Source organism: Xyrauchen texanus, chromosome 32 (assembly GCF_025860055.1).
Source record: "Xyrauchen texanus isolate HMW12.3.18 chromosome 32, RBS_HiC_50CHRs, whole genome shotgun sequence".
Classification (NCBI taxonomy): Eukaryota; Metazoa; Chordata; class Actinopteri; order Cypriniformes; family Catostomidae; genus Xyrauchen; species Xyrauchen texanus.
In genome coordinates this window covers 8,236,931-8,257,830 of record NC_068307.1, presented here as the reverse complement: position 1 = coordinate 8,257,830, position 20,900 = coordinate 8,236,931, and the positions used below count along the sequence as shown (strand labels likewise).

The following is a 20,900-nucleotide window of genomic DNA, read 5'->3' as shown; positions in this document are numbered from 1 at the left end:
CCAAATCCTAACTCTAACCCCTTATCACAACCCTACCCTTACTCCTAAACCTACCTCAACCTCAGTAGCAGCAAATGTGGATATATTGCAGAACAACATGTAGTTACACAGTAAATACATAGTCTTGTATGTATTTATTGTAAGTACATAGTAGTTAAGGCCATCTAATATAAAGTGTGACCTAATTTTTCACTGTTCTTACTATCGTAATTGGTAAAAACATCAAAATAATCAGCAAATAATCATGCCAAAAACTGATCAAATAGAAATGTGTCATATGTCTTTGGAAAGCTCTCAAAGAGTATAATACAACCAGCCTATTTGTTTTACTCACAGACAAAAATATAGCGAGTAATAGCTAAGTACATGTCTTTGACATACATGTAAACAGGTGTTGCTTATAAGCTGCGTTTTTGCTTTTAACTTCATGAAAAATAAACAGAACATAAAATATCACATATAATTCCAGTTAAAATGAGCCTGCACACAATGTAATCGTATAGATCATAAAATAATCCACATGAAGCACAATGTGCACACAACACATAATGTGCTATCTGGCTAAAACACGTTAGCTTTCCTAGAAATTATGTATTATGTTGTAAAGCATCATGGAATGCTAAACGGATGGTATTAGGATTCAGATCACTGCAACCAGAGGTGGAAGTCATCCAAATATGGGCAGAGAGGATCATTCACTCTAATTACAAATGGCCACAAGGAGATGGTGCTAAGTACCACAGACTCAATGATGGCCCAAATGACGGCCCTACTAAATAGGATCTCGTTACTCATTCCTGCATGCTTTGACGATAAAGTATACCTGTAATCATTTTTGTATTTGCATGTGTAATAAGTTCTTATGTACAATATTATGTTTTATTTGTTTGGAGAGGCTTACTACACTTGGAGACATTTTTGAACACTAGGATAAACTATTTTTGTAATACTATAACTTTTGATTGCTTTGTTGTATCAACCCAGGTTACATGATTGGAACAAAATAAAAGCACTATTTTGGAGCTACCTTATTTAAACCATGAGATATATAATGTCAAATCAGAAAAATAAAAAAGTTGATTGTTGAGTTATATAGAATTATAGTTTTATAGAAGGCTAGACTCTCTATTATCAAACTATTTCAAGGAGCTTTTACATCATGTTAATGTGCTGCACATCCTTTTATGGGATTACAGTATGAAGTAGCATTAAGACTTAGAATTCAGGTTACTACATGTTAGTGAGATTGTATTTTCAGTTCCCGTTTCATATCTCTTCTAGTCTGTGACAGATACTGGCATAGACAATTTAGGCAGTCACCTAAGTCACTTTTAAGCGGCAATGTTATCTAGGGCACTACTCTCAGATGTGCACTCCAATTCTCTATCGATCATTTGCAACAGTTTGACGGGGTTGTGCGTGCTCTCTGTTCCACCCGCCAATCTCATTGAAAATGAATTTTCCAAGCAGCTTTCCAAAGCTTCCAAGCAACTCGTGTCTAGGGCACCATGTGAGACAACCACTGCTTCTTGTTACACTTTGACATAGGTTTCTCTAACAAATATTTCATATTTCAAAAAGAGTGATCTTATTATGGTCGTTTTAGCATTAAAGGCATAGCTCACCCAAAACATTTTAATTCTGTCATCATTTACTTACTCTCATATTGTTCTAAAAACAGTTTCACTTTTCACTTTTTTCCATACAATGAAAAGTGAATGGTGACTGAGGCTAACATTCTGCCTAACATTTCATTTTATGTTCCACGGCATCAAGAAACTCATACAGGTTTGGAACAACACAAGGGTGAGTGAATTTTGATACCAGAATTAAACATTTTGGGTGAACTTGCCCTAAGTAAGTCCAAAGTAAGTCCAAAATCAAATTCATGTTAGTGGTATGGAAAGGTTTGGAATCCAGCCAATAGGTTTGAATTATTGGCATAATGGTAAAATTTTCCAGACTGCACTGAGAACCTGTGGGTAAAACAATGGATGTTTAATGCTAATGATATCATGGACACATCAGCCATGCCAACTGCCGTTCAATGAATCTGTCTTACTCAATGACTCGTGAAATTGCCCAGTTGTCTTACAGGTAATCATAATCACATCTCACTACAGAAGTGTGTTCGGCCATGACTTTTAACAGTGCTGAGATAAGGTATATGAACACAGATGATTAATTCCACTAGATGCTGAAGATCACTGAACACAGTAGTTGAGCTGTCAATGCAGTAAATATCTCAAGATCTAATGGGTTAAATATGAGAGAATGAAATAATAAGTGTTTGTGCACATAAGTCTTCCATCATGTCAATTTATTGATCCCTCTCTCTCAGGCGTTTTGGAGTTGTTTATGGATATCATCAAATCTCCAGATCTGATGCTTATTGCCTTAGAATGCAGAGCCTAATAGCACAATATGACACATATACACTCCATAGATTTGGGAGTAACAACCGGAAATAAAGGAAAAGTTTAACAAAAAATTTAAATTATGTCATCATTTACTCATCAAGATGTTCCAAACCTGTATGATGTTCTGTCTTATGCGGAACACAAAAGGAGATGTTTTAATTATTATTATAATGGCAGTTTCTGTGAGTCACTCTAAAGATGAAAAAAGACCCAAAGGTATCATAAAAGTAGTCCATGCGAGTTGTGCGACACATTCCAAGTCATCAGAAGCAAAACAATAGATTTTGGTGAGAAACAACCAAATAATTATGTAAATTTTCGATTAAAATCTTGATGTACAGTGTTTGTTCATGAGTGCTAACAAGAGAATGTTACAATGTTTACGTGAGAACTTGCGTTGTTTTTTTAGCAATGATCATTTTCGGGTGAAGTATTCCTTTAAATGTAGAAGTTAATACCCTAATTAATTTAAATTGGTTCATTTAAAAATATATAGTTATGTCTAATTCAGCCGTTTTTCATATATTTTCCACAGACCCCCTAGCACCCCCTCGAGGCCCCCTGGGGATCCTAGTTTGAAATCCTCTGCCCTATATTGTTGTTTTATGTGTGTTTGGAATACAGGAGTCACTCCCGAACTCACATGTTGACATCTTGACGCTGTAATCAAGAAACATGGATGCTAAGAGTATAACCCATTTGGTGTTCTCTACTTTTGGCCAATAATATATTAAAGAAGACCTTTTTATTAACAGAGGCGCCATGTTTCATTTATGATTCTTAAATAACTGAAATCTGGAATTAAACACTTAGAAGAAGAGTGGTGGTTTGAATTTGAACCATCAGAATGTCAGTTAATACACACATTTTTGTTAGTAAATATTTTATTTTAAACCATGTTAATGGTTGTGTGTGTGTATCTATTTGACTTTGCAGGAGAGTGTGGATTTGGGAGAGGTAATGTTTTCTCTCTGCTACTTGCCAACTGCAGGGAGACTTACACTTACTGTCATTAAATGCCGGAACCTCAAAGCCATGGATATTACTGGTTATTCAGGTATGCTTTCCTTTTTGAGTGTCTTTAATTACTTGCATTTTTCTGCTTGGCTCCATCTGCCTGTTTATCGACCTTGATAGTTGCATTTTTCATTGTCAACAAAATAATTACATGTCTTTTTTTATACTTATTCAGAGCAGAAAAGAAAAAAAAGATAGCTTGTGAAATTCATGTTACACCTCTCTGCTTTGTTACAGATCCTTACGTGAAGGTGTCACTGGTTTGTGATGGAAGACGCTTGAAAAAGAAGAAAACTTCCATTAAAAAGAACACTTTGAACCCAACATATAATGAGGCGATCATTTTTGACATACCTCCAGAGAATATGGATCAAGTCAACTTGCACATATCAGTCATGGACTATGATCTGTGCGTAATATTCAATATCAGATATTCTGTGATTTCAATAATTTTTTTAATTTATATTTACTTCAACATTTTTCTTTTGCTTCATTTTGCTTTCTTAAATTGTCCTTATGGGTAGAGTGGGACATAATGAAATCATTGGAGTCTGTCGGGTAGGGTGCCATGCTGAAGGTTTGGGAAGAGACCACTGGAATGAGATGCTCGCTTACCCTCGGAAACCCATTGCTCACTGGCATCCACTCGTAGAGCCCAAGAAGTCGGAAAAGGAGGTGACTATCAAGTCTTAAAGGGATAGCTCTCCTAAAAAGGAAAATTCTGTCATCATTCACACACCCTCATGTTGTTTACAATCTGTCTGACTTACATTCTTCCTCAGAACACAAATGTAGATTTAAGGCATGTTAGTCACTAATTATATAATAAAAAGTTGCAATGAAAGTAAATGGTGACTAAGGCTAATGTTCTGCCTAACATCTCCTTTTGTGTTCCATGAAATAAAATAAAAAAGTCATACAGGTTTATAACAACACATGGGTGAGAAAATGATGACAGAATTCTCTGTAAATGTTTCCAAGGTGGAAAAATATGTATTCAGTTCACTTGCATAATAGAGTGAGGGTCACTGACTAAACTATTTTCATCTCTCCCTCTCTTTCAGTGGAAGAATCGCACTGCAAGCTTTGACAGTCAGGGGTCTTGTCCATCTCCCAAACTCCCCTCCAGTCCATAAGGGAGGGCGAGCCTCTCCCTACGTTTTCACAAAAGCCAAGGATCTCCCAGGAAGTGATGATGTGATTTAAATATGTCCTTAGACAACGTGAGACACAACTTATGTCTGTGTGGACATGTATCACAGAGCAGTAAGAAAGAGGATGCAGTCCAATCTGTTTGTGCTAACAGTGCAACTGAACCTAGCCAAGTTTTAGCCCCTTTTTTGTGTTTGGACTGAAGTGTTGCTTCCATGCATTGGGTAAATCCACAACCCACAGAGGGCACTATTTTAAGAGCGCTAAGTGCAGTGCTATGCCATAAGTCATACATTCAAAGTCAAAGGGCATCGCCAGGAAGTTCTGGTATTTTTGTGCAAGCATGCGCTAAGTCTAGGCGCAAGTGGGTTTGGCGAAATTGCATGCTCAAAGTGCTAATGGACTGGGTCAAGTGCAATTTAATTCTGCAGTTCTTCCCCGGCAATGTCTGCTTCCTATTATATAGTCCATTCCTTGTCAAGCACCAGTGATGTAAACAAAGTCAGCACATTCATAAGAAGTTGGATTGTGTGCAATGAATTAGAAGAATAGAAATATGGACTTACATTCTTTTGTGCATTAACCTGTTTAATGTCAGGCATATTTCTATTAGAGGTCAACCGATGGTGGATTTTGCAGATACCGATAACTAAGGTGTTGGGAAAGGTCGATAACTGATCAATCGGCAGATAGGTTTTTACATTTTAAAATATTCTTATTCTTTCTTTACTTTGATGGGCACATACATATAGGCTGCAAGAATTAAAAATGAATAAAATCCCAGATGCAGTTTATTGTTCATCCAAAATCCCATTAATAACCAGACAAAATGAAGATTTATTGAATAATGTGGGACTTTTAAGTATAAACAAGTGTGTGAAACACACAGAGAACTCTAATTTTGAAATAAAAAATGTATGTAAGATCTATCGACAACTATCAGCATAGATTTTTGCCAATAATCTATAGTTCCAAAAAGCAACTATCAGAAACAATTATTCTGTAAAACCGATATCGGTCTACCTCTAATTGATATGACAGTGACACGCTCCTTTTATACCCATGGAAAATGGGTTCTAGTTAGAATTTGTATTTACCCTTTATTATATTATAGAAAAAAGTATTATTCATATTTGTCATCTATTGACAAACAAATAATGGCTAGTATTAACAGTGATTGTATCAGAAAGCATTTCACATTATCTTTATTACCCCCTGTGGGTGGAATCTCCAAACTGCAAATCCAGGAATTGAGTTTAGACTTTACACAGAAAACAGATGTCCTTTTGAAATTGTCTAGTGCAATTATCTATTTCTCAAGAAATTAGCTAATTGTGCTTTGCCGCACTTAATTTACGTCAAATAAACCTCCAGTTTGCGCGCATTCACCCGCAGATAGCACAAACACTCCCACCCATGCCCACTTGCGCATTACGCTGTCATGACAATTGCACTTAGATTTCTCGTTCTCACAAAAATTGGATTAGATTCGTGTACAGTCCTCGCGCATATTGCTGTGCTTTGTGCACTCGCAAAAATTGTTTTGTGACTATAGACTGAAGACTGTATAATTGGTAGATGTATCAGATATTTTCATTGACATTATAATAGTATGAAGATACATTTTATTATATTTTAGCCATAACTTCCTTCTAGTTCTTTTTTGTCTTCTTTGAATATAAAATACCTGTGTTAAATAAGAGGAAAGTGTTTTAACAAAGATATGTGAATTCCTCATTATGTTCATCCTTTTGAGATATATTAGCAGAAGTGTTGTATATTGTTTACAGAGCAGAAATATTCCACTGATCTTCCTTTTGTTTGTGAAGTACAGAATGTGTTCTGCCACCATTAATGCCAAGAGCCATTTACAGTATATCCTGTCTACAAATATCTCATCATCACTGTAAAAATTGTAGAGGTTTTACTTGGATTTAATATTTTGACAATCTTTTTAAGTTGCTGATTGTTATTAATCTATTTCAATTTGCTATCATTTTCTCAATCAAGTTCAGTTAATAAAACACAGCCATGCACAGCTTTATCTTTCATGATCCATAATACATAACTCTGTAAAATTCTCATCATTTCACCATGCAGTAATTGTAGCTTCCAAAGTAAAACCATAATGAATACCAAGGTTTGTGTTGAAAGCATGACAGAACTAAAGGATTCAGAAACTTCTTGGTGTACTAACAAGACTTGAAGTACTTTCATGTAAAATCAAATAAATTAATGTTATCATTTACCGTTTTACAAGGAAACATTTTGTATTTTACATCAATTGTGACAAACCTTTGGTCGTATTTTTCCTGTAAGCTTTAAGGTGTTTTCTCCTCAAATAAATAACATGACATATTTTGTTGGTTTGGCCTGGCTGGAACCCATTGTAACAATAATCTTTTTGATTATTGTTTCTGTATGAAAAGACTGATTGAAGAGCTGAAGAGTAACTTTCCACTTTTATATTGATAAAGTGTATTTGTAAATGTACAGTTATTGTTTCAGAACTTCCTCTTGTACTTGAAAGGTGTGATTAAAGTTCTTGCCTCAACTGTATCTGCAGTTTGTTTGTTTTTTTGTTGTTCCCATTCTTCCATGATAATTGTTTGTTATGGTAATTTGTAAGCTTTTTGACATTACATGGCCATGTCTTTATGTAGTGTTATAAACCTCGCCTGCTTAGCTAACAGATTTTGTCAAAAGTGTTAATTTCAGTGAACAGAAAACAAAGCACTTAAAACACAATAATAACCACATATCAATGCAGTTTGTTCACAAATGAGAGATAAGAATTGAACTTTAAATTAATGTTGAAAAAAATCACATTTCATGTCAGCGTATGATAAAAAAGCATTTTAATAGTTCTGCACCAGGCAAAATAAGTTTGTGTTTTTGAAGTCCTGTACATTGATTTTTATAATATGACCAACCAAAGTGTGTCCAATCAATGTTATGTTGTGCTTTCCTTTTACTCTCTGTAACTACAAATGTCAAAACATATTGACTTGTGAGTCAATCATAGTCTGTTAAAAATAATAGTTCACCCAAAACTGATAATCTCTCATCATTTACTCACCCTCATGCAATCTCAGATGTGCACGACTTTCGTTCTTCTGCTGAACATAAACTAAGATTTTTTTCTATGAATATCTCTGATCTGTAGGTCCATACAATGCAAGTGAATGGTGATCAGAACTCCAAAAGCAACAAAAATGTGATAAAGTCAGCATAAAAGTAATCCATTAGATTCCATTGGTTAAATCTATGTTTTCTGAAGCAATATGATAGGTGGGTAAGAAGCAGATACCATTTGAATTCCTTATTTTATTATAAATCTCCACTTTCAAACAGCCCCCTTACATGCTCGTCCCTTCTAAGGGTTTTTCTTTTGTTTTTGGCAATTCACATTTTTTATGCATATTGCAACATAGGCTACTTAAATACTGATCTGTTTCTCACCCACACCTATCATATCGCTTCTGAAAGCATGGGTTTAAACACTGGAGTCGTACGGATTACTTTTATGCTGCCTTTATTTGCTTTTTTTGAGCTTCAAAGTTTTGGACCATGTTGACTTGCATTTTATTAACCTACAGAACTGAGATATCCTTCTAAATACCTTAGTTTGTGTTCAGCAGAAAAAGAAAGTCATACATATCTGGGATGGCTTGTGGGAGAATTTTATCTTTTGGGTGAACTATTCCTTTAGGCCAGGTTGTATAATATAAAGCAAGCTAATAACACAGTATACATTCTACACTTCCAGCTTCTTTTTCATTTGGAGTTTGTAGAGGATTTGATAGCCATCATCCCAAGCATAAAGCAGCTGCTCCAATGGGTTATATTTCAGGCTGGAATGAGTGCCGTATCTCTTAGGAAAGTACACATGTGGAGCATCATCGTTTGTGACCATGTCACTGACATCAAAGACGCACTGAATTCGGGATCGGCTGGGTAGTTTAGAGTTGTAGACCACGTAGACGGTACCGCAGATCACAAACGCCGCCTCTGCGTTCTCCCTCACACAAGGGGTGTCCCACATCTGTTCAATGTCAAGCGTTTTGGGGTCTATCTTTGCAAGAGAGATGTGCCTTTCATTCTCCTGAGTGGCATAGATGGCCCAAAGACCTTCTTCATCTGCTGCTAGATCAATGAATGTCTCTGGATTCAGGCTATAAACAGGGAGCTGGTTTTTAGCTGGAAACACAGCACTGTCCACAACTATGCTCTTCTGAAGATCAAACTTCATTAGTCTCATTTCCTCACCCTCCTTCACATAATACAGATGGTTTTTGTAGACAGCATGGCCCATACCACGCCAGGAGGAGGGGAGCTGGATGGTAGTGGCACCAGATGTACCTTGGGAGGAGGTGAATTCACGGACTGTACCAAATTCATAGAGGGTATTATCATCTGTCCCATTTAAGATATAGATCTTCCCAGCGGCACTTCCCATGTCTTTGGTCCACATTCCTTTAGTGCCGCCCACTCGTTTGAGGATTTTCATGGCTTTGATGCTGGAGATCATGTCACTACAGTCTAAACACAACAGAGTGTAAAATGATAGTATAAGAGAACATTTTTAATTTAGACGCTTAAAGGTTAGTATATAGTTGGTTGGGATGCTCAAACAAAGTAATATTTTGAATGTCTCTACATATTAAAGGTGCACTCAGTGATTTTTTTGCTCCTCATTGAAAAAAATGTAACTCCTAAAGACATGAATTTTAATTTTGCAATGTATGTGGGAAATCATGTCCACTTACATTAAAATGAAGACTCCAGTCATATCAATAACCTTATTAATGCTGTTTTATTCTTCATGTAGAGGATCCGCACAAGGGGGCTGCCATGTTAGAATCACAAGACCAGCCGAATACTACTCGCTTTATCTCAGTAACCATCCATTTCATTTGACTCGTTCACTAATTGATTGAAGTAATCATGGCTGACTGTGAAAACTACATTTCTACAATGGCATCTGAAACTGAAAACTATTGATTTTGAATGATGCTGCATCCATTCCAAGCCGCTAGGTGTCAAAAGTTACTGAGTGCACCTTTAAACTGAGATCAGAGAAAATATTTTAACATCAAAAAATTCCACACATCACCTTTAATTAGGGCACATAGCTTTTCCCTTCAATTATTTTTATCATCGATTATTTAATGTCACAGCCTTGGCAATCTGTCTCTTGCTTGCTGTACTTAATGTACATTAATGCCTGCCCTTTTCTGTTCAGCTACTAAGTTTATACTGCACTTCATCGTATTATTACTTACTATGTGCTTACTAAAGCCTGATTTAACACTAAACCCTAATGGGAATACACAGCAAACTAATGACAGTCTGAGTTAATCAGACGTGTTGCTATGTACTATGAAAAGGCAATATGGAGCTGCTGAAGTGTAGAGGCACTATGTGGAAAGCATCCGGATTTGTCCTTCAGCATTATAATTACCGTCTCTCTAGATGATGAAATAATAATAGATTTTATTTAGTACTTCTAAGTGGTTTTCTAAATGAGAACTTCAGAAAGATTAGACCTCTATTTAATGCATTATGTAGAATACTCTGTCTGGTTCTAATAGCTGAGAGCATGAGTGGTTGAATTTGCTACCTTGACTTTCTCGCCTTTTAAATATTGCTTATGCTTCTTACCAGTTTTTTTCTGTCTGTTATTATATACCTGTTATTTTCCAGCCCCTCCTAACACTTAGACCCTGTTTCTACTTGATATTAAAATATGTGGTTTTCGGATCACAAAAAACACATATGAATGTGGTCAAAATCGCATGTGACAGCATCACATTTAAGTTGTAAATTAATCCTTTATTTATTCTGGCAGCAGTGAAGCACCACCCCTCACCTGTCAATTAACAGCTGCGATAAAACAGAAGTTTGCTGATTATGAGCAGCATTAAGTGGAAATAACCGTAAAATCTGAACATTTTAAAAAATGGATACATACACAATCACAAGAGCTTCGCGGATCTTCTTTAGTGTGTCTGATATCAACACAGAAGTGAAGCATGAACACCTGAAACTCCTTTAATACAGGTAATCCATTAAAATGACAGATCATTCTTCTTGACATGTTGTGTTTGTGGTTAGATTAATTTTCAACCACAACTGGGAGAAAGATCGTGCCATTTTTTCACATTTTCTTAGTCTTTGGTGACTTTTTTGGGATTAAATATCGAGCAGTAACACACTGACAGGGTTACTGATGTATGTCATCATGAAACAGTGACCATCCTCTCCAAATCTGAACACAAGTGATCATTGTAATACCAGGTGGAAAAGGGGTCTTAGAGTTTTGCTGCTGTGCCTTTAAGACTTCTATGTAAACGGTCTCTTTGCATGTGACATGAGCAACAACATTTTGCTGCAAGCTGCAGGTTATAGTTTTAACTGTCCCCTTTCTTAAATTATAGCCTCTTTTGCAAAGCCTTTATACATTGTGACTGTTGTTCTAACGCTGGGTGTCTTCAGAAGGATATGCAGAGCTGCAGGTGCTACACACAAGGAGCAGCACAAAGTCTGGCAATTTTTTCTATACTTTTTAAAGGTGTTCCCTTGTCATTTTTCCACATTAAAAATGTTTTATTCCTCAAGAAATTAATTAATTACAATTTTGAAACATATATATAAAATCCATCTGTCAGTCAATTAAAATATTGAATCGCTATTAATCGCATGATTTGTCATAGTTAATCGCGAATAATCACAGAATTTGAAAGTTCTTAAATTTTACTCTAAACATACTTTTTTCTGCATTTAGTTTCATCTTAGAAAAGAAAACAATGTGTAACAATAAGCTTTTATTGACAGTTTCCAAACAAAGTATTCTACAGTATAAAGATAGAAATGCACTAAAATAGCACCAATTCAAGTAACATTAAATGTTCCCAAAGTTTACTGGTGGCCATCACTGGAACCCTCTCTGGCATCTATTTTTAATTTAATTTTAATATGTTAATTCTGACAGCTCTAATAAAACCATGAGCACTTACATGAGATGAAGACACCAATCATATTAGTAAGTTTATAAAAGCTGTTTTATTTTACATGGACAGGGTCCACTCATGGGGTTTGCCATGTAAAAATAACATGTTAGAATCATTTTAAATTAATAGTTTTCAGTTTCAGCTGCCATTGTAGAAATAATGTATTCAATGTCAGACATGAATCAATTAATTAGTGCAAGTGTCAAATAACAGAACAGTTACTGAGATTAAGCAAGTAGTATTTGACTGGTCCTGTGATTCTAACATGGCAGCCCCCAAGTGTGGACCCTCTACATGACAAAACAACTTTTTTTAGGTTACTGATATGACTGGAGTCTTCATTTTAATGTGAGTGGTCATGATTTCCCCCATATATTGCAAAATTACAAAGTTTTTAATAAAGAGTTAAAAAAATTATGAGGAAAGAATTACTGTGTGCACATTTAATGTAAGTAACCATTTACTTGTATTGCATCTTTTTTTTACCATACAATGAAAGTGAATTGTGACTGAGCCTGTCATTCTGCCAAACACCTTTTGTGTTCCACAGAAGAAAGACAAAATGACAATGACAAAATAAAATTTGGGGGGGGGACTATCCCTTTAAGAGCTTATTAATGTGTAGCAATGGCTCATGCCATAATGCTGCATTAAAGACAAACATTAGTATCCAACTATGTGTGCTTATACCTGTGAGCTTGGCATACTTGGCTTTGTTCCTCTCCTTGACAACCGTCACCTGCTGCTCCACCAGCTTGTCATCCACGTCCACGCAAGGCTGCGCACCATTCTGTGTTTCGAGGTAGTCCATTTCTCTCTCCACGCGATCTACGCGCGTGCCCACTGTGTCCAGCTCGCTCCGCACCGCTTCTTTGCTCTTGTCCAGGCCCTCTAGCTGTGCCACCATCTGCTGCTTGAACTCGCGCAGCTCGGAGGCATAGCGGCTGGTCTGCTCATGCCATAAGGAGATGCGGTCCTGCCAGTGGAGAAATAAACAAAAACAAATGTTAAGAGGCACGGTAAAAATATATGATTAGGCAGCTCTAACCATATCTGTCAAGGCAGCACACACATGCACACATAGACATTAAAGGGGGGCTTGAGCACCTGCCCTTTTTCTTCCTCGAGAGAAAGTGCCCTTTTTTCGGGGGTGTTTTTTTTTTTTTTTTTTAAGAAAATAATATATACATATACAGCTAATTAGCCAAAAGTCAAAAGACAAATATAGTTAACTTGTGTCTTGCTAACATGCATGACTCATGAGCTACTAGCTAATGTAATAAGTTAGCTAAAGTTTAGCTACGGCAATATATCATGGCCATACAAGCTAATGTACTGTATTTAATGTTGACACTACAGGTGAATACAGTAAAATTTGTGTCTAATAATGTCATCACAATCGCCACATTGATATGCAAATTAGGACGTGGTAAAAAAATAACTATGTTATTGTTGTGTTGATGTAGTGACACTAGAGGTCACTCTTGGGAGCCCCAAAACACCTCAGATCTTTGAGAAAAGGCCAATGAGAATTGGCGAGTGGAATTTGCATGCGGGTATAAAGGGAGCTGGAATGCATCCATTCATTCAGGTTTTGTGCTGAGGAGCTGAGACAAGGTCCCGGACATTTCAGCGGGTAGTACAGCATTGTGGCAAGAGGGACACCACGTCTCATTCCCTCCTTCAGGGAACAGAGGTTTGGACAGTAACCAAGACTTTCCCCTTCTGTCACTCACTCGATGTTGTGTCGATGTAGTGACACTAGGGGTCCCTATACAAAATGCCACAAAAGTTGAACTGTGTGCCAATGCAGGTGCAAGCAGGCTAAGGCTTGCTTAAAAGCAGATACACTCGGACTGCACGTAGCTTCCCCCAATGCCCCAAAAAACATTGAATAGTTCCCCATATCCCTGGGGGGAAAAGACGTATCTCACGTAGCTTTTCTTTCTATGTTTTCTCTCCACAGAGTATTTAGTTATACAGCTGGGGCCTTTTAATGCTCATTATATTCGCCAGGGGAAGGTGTTCTTTTCCTATCCTATTCTTTCAGGGGGAAAAGACCCCACACAGACCACATCCTGCCCTGAAAGGGAGGTTAACATGTGGCAAATACATCACATGGAATCACAGCCGCACATGGAAGAGATACGGTGGTAGGTCCTGCCTCAAAGGGGAGGAGATCTACAACACACTGACAGGGGCAGAGAGGGCTCTGCCCAAGAGAGATGCAGATCTACTGATAGGGAGACCGTACCGCGGAAGATACATCATAGGGGAATACAGAGGTAACCGGCACCTGAGGAGCACCTACTCCAATACAGGGCACATTAGCACACGTACTGGGTCCGACTGCGAATTCTTCCACAGTATTTGCAAACCATAGGGCTAGGGAGGACGGGCATCCAGGGTTCATGGTTCATGAACTTGCATGGGAGAGATAGCACAAGTCTTCACATGCAAGCGATACACCCAGCCAGCTTTCCTGCACTACCAAACTTAACTGTTCGTACCTGACAAAACACTGGATGAGACAGGCTCAGCCCAGAGATTATAAAATCCTTCCTCAGGGGAATTTGCCAGGGAGGTGCTGTCGCGAGGAGCGTGAGGTCGGAAAACTAAGTCTGGGTGGGCTAGTATGGCATCATGAGGGTGACTGGTTCCTCATCCTCCCTGACCTTGCTCAGAGTCTGTGCAAGTAGGCTCACTGGGGGAACGCGTATTCGCAACCCCCGGGGCAAGCTGTGTGTCGGTGCCTCTGTCCCAAGGGGGGCTCCCATCAAGGAATACCAGAGCAGGCAGTGGGAGGATTCCCGGGAAGCAAACAGGTCTATCTGTGCTTTGCCGAATCGACTCCAAACCACCTGGACCACTTGGGGGTGGATTCTCCACTCTCCCCTGAGCATCACCTGCTGTGACAGTGCATCCGCTGTGGCGTTGAGGCTGCCTGGGACATGAGTGGCCCACAGCAACCTCAGCCGCTGCTGACTCGAGATGAGGAAATGGCGGGCGAGTTGCGGCATGCGACGAGAACGTAAGCTGCCGTAGTGGTTTATATATGTTACCATCACTATTTTGTCCATCCGAACCAACACGTTCTTTCCCTGGATAAACGGCAATAGCCTTCACAGTGCGAGCTGTTCTGCCAAAAACTAATTTGATGGGCCAACACAGCCGCAGTCCTGTCCAGGAGCTGGCAGCTGCGTGCCAGTTGCACACGGCGCCCCAGCCTAGCTTGGAGGCATCTGTCGTAACCACGATGTGCCTGGACACTTGCTGTAGGGGGACTCATGCCCACAGAAATGCAAGGTCTGTCAAAGGTCTGAACAAGTGGCGGCAGACCGGCGTGATGGCCACGTGATGTGTGCTGCAGTGCCATGCCCATCTCGGCACTCGAGTCTGATGCCACAGCTGAAGTGATCTCATATGCATCAATCTGAGCGGCGTGACAACCACCAAGGACGCCATATACCCCAGGAGCCTCTGAAATTACTTCAGTGGAACCGGCTATCTGCCGCCTGAATTAATTCAGGCAGCTCAGCACCGACTGCGCACATGAGGGGCGCTATCATTGAGACTAGCACTCCATGCCGAGAAAAGAGGTGCTCTGAACCGGGGACAGCATGCTCTTTTCCCAGATGACCTGAAGCCCTGGCTGGCTGAGGTGCGTGAGCACCAGGTAGAATCAGCTAGTCATCGAGGTAGTTGAGTATGCAGATGCCATTTTCCCTTAATGGGGCAAGAGCTGCCTCTGCGACCTTTGTGAAGACGCGAGGGGACAGGGACAGGCCGAAGGGGAGGACCTTGTACTGAACAGTAGTCTGTGTCACGGTAAAACCAAGACGTGAAAGTACACGTCCTTCAGGTCTACCGCCGCGAACCAATCTTGATTCCGGACGTACAGCAAAATGCGCTTCTGCATCAGCATCTTGAATGGGAGTCTGTAGAAGGCCCAGTTCAGAACTCGCAGGACCAAGATTGGCCGCAACCCACCGCCTTCTTCGGTACGATGAAGTAAGGGCTGTAGAATCCTTTCTTCATCTCGGCTGGAGGGACAGGCTCTATTGCGCCTTTCTGCAGAAGGACCGCTATTTCTGTGCGCATGACGCAGCATTTTCGCCCTTCACCTTTGTGAAGTGGATTCTGCGGAACTGAGGCAGTTGCCTGGCGAACTGAATCATGTAGCTGAGTCGGAGGGTCCTGGCCAACCAGCATGAAGGGTTGGAAAGCACTAACCATGAAACCAAACTCCAGGCGAGGGGCACTAAAGGAATGATTGCATCTTACGTACCTGGGGGTGGGGCCTTGTGGCGGGGGGAGCAGGAAATATAATGTCGAGGAATGAGAGCCACCAGAGACGACATAGTCCTACAGGCCCTGGAAAGGAGTGCTGGGTGACTCCACCAAGTGGCTGCACTTTGCGGGCACAAGTACACCGCAACTGCCTTATCCACCTGAGGAATCGCAGCACAACCCTCGGCCACCTCGCCATCAAGGGTAGTGAGTGTGAGCGGGACGAGCGTACTAGGGAATGAGCGGCCCGCGGTGATTGCCCGGCAAATCCAAACCCATTGGAGCCCCCAAATCGCCTCCAGCATTCTCCATTCTCATTGGCCTTTTCTCAAAGATCTGAGGTGTTTTGGGGCTCCCAAGAGCGACTCCTAGTGTCACTACAACGACACAACGTCGAGTGAGTGACAGAAGGGGAACTACAAATAATATACATTTTCTGCCTCATTCTATAAACAGAATCGACATACAACTATAAAAAGATGTTGTTGTAAACACTCTGTGGGGTATTTTTGGAGCAGCAGATATAGTTAACCTTGAGTAAATGTTCATGTGAACATTTTGCTTTATCCCATGCTAAAATGCTATTTCTAGCCCTTTCATACACATATTAGCAAGCAGGATTATATTTCATAATTAATTCTAATAAGAAAATCCATGTTTGATCATATTTGTTTTTTATTTGATATTAGGGAAAAGATGTAATGCAAGAATCTTATTTTTGAGTAAAAATTATTTTTATTTTTTTGAAAAACCTAAACAATATCCTTAAAACAAGATACATTTACATGAGGTGCTTTTATTTCTTTTATCTTTTTTTCACATAATGTATTTTCTGTTATTGTTCTGTTATTTTCACCAGTCATTAATTGTTTATATTCAAAACAATTAAAAAAATCTTCCAGTGCTGTAGAAGAAATCCAGAGTACTTGAATTCCGTTACTGACCTTGAGAAATCTAATGGAATACATTACAAAATACATTTGAAAAGTAATATTCCCAACTCTTATTACTACCACTTATAGCACGTTAGCATTAGCGCCATGAATGCAGGCGCTACATACAAAATACATACAATACATACAATACATACATACAGATACATACAAAAAAACACATTATGTATATATTAATTTAAAACATCAGCGAGTGGTTAAAATAGCTTCTATAACCAGTGTTGGGGAGTAACGGAATACATGTAATGGGATTACGTATTTAAAATACAAAATACAAGTAACTGTATTCCACTACAGTTACAATTTAAATCATTGGTAATTAGAATACAGTTACATTTAAAAAGTATTTTGATTACTGAAGAGATTACTTTGCATTTTATTATCATTTGTTTCATTTAATATTTAGTCCTTTCAGATGGAAAATATTTATACATATAAATGATGCGATCCAAAGTGCATTTTAACAACTTTCTTATGATGTGTTACATTCATACGAGCAGACAGAGAAGTAAGTTTGGAGCAGAAGAAATATAAATAAACCTTGTGTAATTTGTCAGCATTACGCTAGGCTAAAATGCTATTTCTAGCCATTTTACATCACGATACAAGGCACGTTACGTTGGATCATAATATCTTTTTTTCTATTAAGACCTTTGATAATAGGGCAAAAACATATTCTTGATAATATTTTTTTTATTGTTTTCCTGTAAAAATATCTAAAATCCTTAAAACAAGATCTATTTAATTTATCTTGTTTTAGAAACAACACTGCATAAGATATTTAGGTTTTTCAGAGAATGTATTTTAACACGTGTATTTTGTCTTACTGTACTGGCAGAGTTTTTATAGTCAAAACAAGTGAAAAAATCTATCAGTGCTGAAGAAGTAATCTAGAAGTATCTATCTTAATTTGAATTTTTGTTTGTTTTATTATTCCATTAACTACTGGCTGTGTTAGATCATGTAGACAATGATTTCAGCTTGTGTTTTCTTTTATGCATGTTATAGACAGACAGTCATACATATTAAACCATGAACTTGTGTACACTTAATACTGAGTCAGGCAGCCTCATGAGTGTAAATTATTCAAAGATAACCCCTCCCTTGACAGCTGAAAAATTCATCAGCACTGTGGCATTAAAACATTTACACTGCAGATGGATAAACCTTTGGCAGAAAGTGTTTTTTTTTATTATTATTATTATTTGTGACTCAGTGGAAGGAAAGAAGAAGAAGAGAAGTGTGTTATAGCATAATAACATGAAATGGATCACCTGTCAAATACTGTAAGTGCAGAGTCAGCACAGAAAAGAGAAACAGAAAATGTCCTTCATGTGGCCAGATCCAAGACACAGAGGAGAGACTGACTCAAACCCTGCGAGAATACATCCTGGCAGTAGGCGTGGAGTGAAAGGGCAATGAAAAACAGAAGACAGGCAGTGTGTTTTTCCGTCTTTTTCTAGTTTGACTGTTTTGTCATGAACACGTACTACTAGCTTTCAAGTAATTGTAGATCCATAGGGAACATCCTATAGAGGTTACTGCATATCAAATTAACACTTTTGACTACTGTGTATTAAAAGATTAGTTCACCCAAAAATGACAATTCTGTCATTATTAACACCTTCATGCTTTCCAAATTCATATTACTATGAAGAGAAATCTTGTAACACCTAACATCTCCTTTTTTGTTCCTGAGAAGAAAGTAAGTGATGACAGAAGTCATCAGTCATCATATATACCAACTAACATCTGCTTGCACTACTTACTTAAACATATAAGCCTTTTCATAAAAAATTCAAACTTTTTGCTTTCTTTTTTCTTTTAGCTCTACTCTTCTCAGATATCTGCAGATTCTTGCAAGCCTGTATCTGGAGGCCAGGGTCTGACTGGGAGACCATGGTTATTCTTACCTCAATGGCAAGGAGTCTTCTCTCCAAGTAGTCCATGAGTGCCTGCTGCTGTGCTCCAACCAGGCCAGAGAGAACAAGGACGAGGAAATGGATGGCTCTCATCTTAAAGACCAGAGGAGATTGCTTGGAAACTGTGAATGTGTGCAGGCGGTGTGGCAAAGCCCTTGTACAGAACTGGAATGTTTTGAGACAGACTGGAGTTAGAGGAGGAGCCTAACACATCTGGAGCAGCTCTTTGCTTTCTCTTCACCAGAGAGATGGATTGCCTACATCTCCTTTTCTGGTAAAACTCAGTGACCATATTTAAACACAAGACAGTATCCATTATTGATTTCCGGTATGTCTAAATTACTTCAAACATTCAGGAATCTTTACAAAAATATTAAAAATAAAATAATATTTATTATATTCTATCCAATAATTAGTGGTAATAATTTTTCCAAATATTCACTGGAGTTAAATGAGCAGTAGGTCAACTGCAGAATAAATCTGGTTTGAAAGGCATGGAAATGACTCAATAGCCTACTTAGACAGAAACGATAGAATTTACTGATGTCCTTGCCCTTTCCATCTTTATTTTCTTTGGAGAACAGCTCGGCTCACATTCATTCTGTTGCATAACATTAGGCAGTTTCCCAACACTGAGTCATTTTTCAGTCTAGTCAAAGCCATGCAGTGCTTCGGCTGCCGGCACATTTCACTGTGAATTAAATTCATATTGCCATTCAAAATGCTCAGTCAATGTGTAGTTTGTGTGGAAATCTTACATAACGGTTTGATTGTGGCTCTGTTATGGTGCAATACTACTGTATTAAAATTCAAATGTAGTGAAATTGTGGGAAATGCTAACCATATGGATTTGGTTACAAAAAAATTTTTACATGTGGGGAAAATGCTCACTACCTCCAAATTTCTTTTACCTCACTCTGATAAACATTTTAGAATCAATCCTATCTTTCAGTGCAACAGTGTAAACAAATTGGATGATTATATCCACTAGGAGGCACTACAGCATAATACCACTGCAAAAGCGTTCAGCATTAGATTTTAAAGTGCACATACAGTAGGAGTTTACTTGTCTCTTCCTGTTTTTAGGACAGGAAGAAAAAATACTGTATTCCTTTCAGCCCTAATTAAGTAAAACACCTTGGTTGCAGTGCCCTTAAACGTTCTACAGAACTATTCTGCATGCAACATGCAAAACAGTAACTACACATTTTGTCAAAATTGTGCAATGAATTTCCTTTAGACTATCTTTGATGTGGTTTAGCTAAACTATTTGATAAATCAACATTTGGTAGGACAATCGAAATAATGTAAAGCAAATTTTCTCTCTCCAGTGTTAGCATAGTTACTATGTGTTGCCTTTGTAGGGCGGTATGCAAAAGTACTTTCTCATCAAAAAACACTGGTATTGGCTGTAGTTGACATATTTGCCGTTTATTAACACATATGGTGAACAGAATCCCATCACGCCACACTACATGACATAACTTCCCTGAGAGGAAACATTACGGTGCAGTCTTATAGGACGGCGACTGACATGAGCATGCCACAGTGAGTGATCCTCGTGATGGCCAGGAGGAGAGCGTTCAAAACGAAAATATTAACTATAGTCATATAGTATGAATTAACTCCTTATAAACCCAGTCAGGAAGGGAGATTATTTATAATAAAGTGCTTGTGACTTTATGGAATTATAACGGCCTAAATGCAGACAGTTTTGTAAATGATGGGGAGCCTGTTCTCAAAGGGAAGGGCATAAGTATTCCTGTGTATATATATATATATATATATATATATATATATATATATATATATATATATATATATACATATACATATACAGGTTACAGGAAGTAACTATAAGGCTTAACTTGATCAAATGCAATAATGTGTAAAACCAATATGATATTGTAACCAGGGATTTTACACGTATAGCATCCATTTCTACACGTATAGCATCCATAAGAAAATTTCATGTTTAGTATGTAAGCATTTGTTTGTGCACATAGAGAAAGCTGATGACAACGAATATCATGCCTCTTGTATCATTTGCAAGAAATAAAGGTCATGATTAAATATGCACTATTTTTGAGTGGGAAAATAGTGAGATTCTCTAACAAAGGACCACAAATCGAC

General features: G+C 38.2%; 2 protein-coding genes across 2 annotated transcripts in view; one reads left to right on the top strand and one right to left on the bottom strand.

Annotated features, from left to right (window-relative positions):
• LOC127626098 (synaptotagmin-6-like) overlaps window positions 1-7,304 on the top strand; it is a 42,138-nt gene extending 34,834 nt beyond the window's left edge. Inside the window, exons 4-7 of the mRNA XM_052101652.1 lie at window positions 3,357-3,477; window positions 3,675-3,846; window positions 3,962-4,112; window positions 4,502-7,304. Of these exons, the coding sequence (XP_051957612.1) occupies window positions 3,357-3,477; window positions 3,675-3,846; window positions 3,962-4,112; window positions 4,502-4,573 (516 nt within the window). The 3' untranslated portion in view covers window positions 4,574-7,304. The remainder of the gene's footprint in view (window positions 1-3,356; window positions 3,478-3,674; window positions 3,847-3,961; window positions 4,113-4,501) is intronic.
• A 126-nt stretch (window positions 7,305-7,430) lies between these two features.
• LOC127626097 (olfactomedin-like protein 3A) lies at window positions 7,431-18,949 on the bottom strand. Its single transcript, XM_052101651.1, has 3 exons — window positions 18,759-18,949; window positions 12,293-12,578; window positions 7,431-9,131 (listed from the first exon to the last, which is right to left on the bottom strand). The coding sequence occupies exons 1-3, from the start codon at window positions 18,858-18,860 to the stop codon at window positions 8,347-8,349; spliced, it is 1,173 nt and encodes a 390-aa protein (XP_051957611.1). The 5' UTR covers window positions 18,861-18,949; the 3' UTR covers window positions 7,431-8,346.
• Window positions 18,950-20,900: the final 1,951 nt, after the last annotated feature.

Bases quoted from the DNA above. Each gene is read 5' to 3' on its own strand.
- LOC127626097 (XM_052101651.1), bottom strand. From the start codon at position 18,860: ATGAGAGCCATCCATTTCCTCGTCCTTGTTCTCTCTGGCCTGGTTGGA. The intron at 12,579-18,758 runs GTAAGAATAACC...CTCCACTGGCAG, and splicing joins GAAGACTCCTTGCCATTGAG to GACCGCATCTCCTTATGGCA. The intron at 9,132-12,292 runs GTATAAGCACAC...TGTTGTGTTTAG, and splicing joins CAAGTATGCCAAGCTCACAG to ACTGTAGTGACATGATCTCC.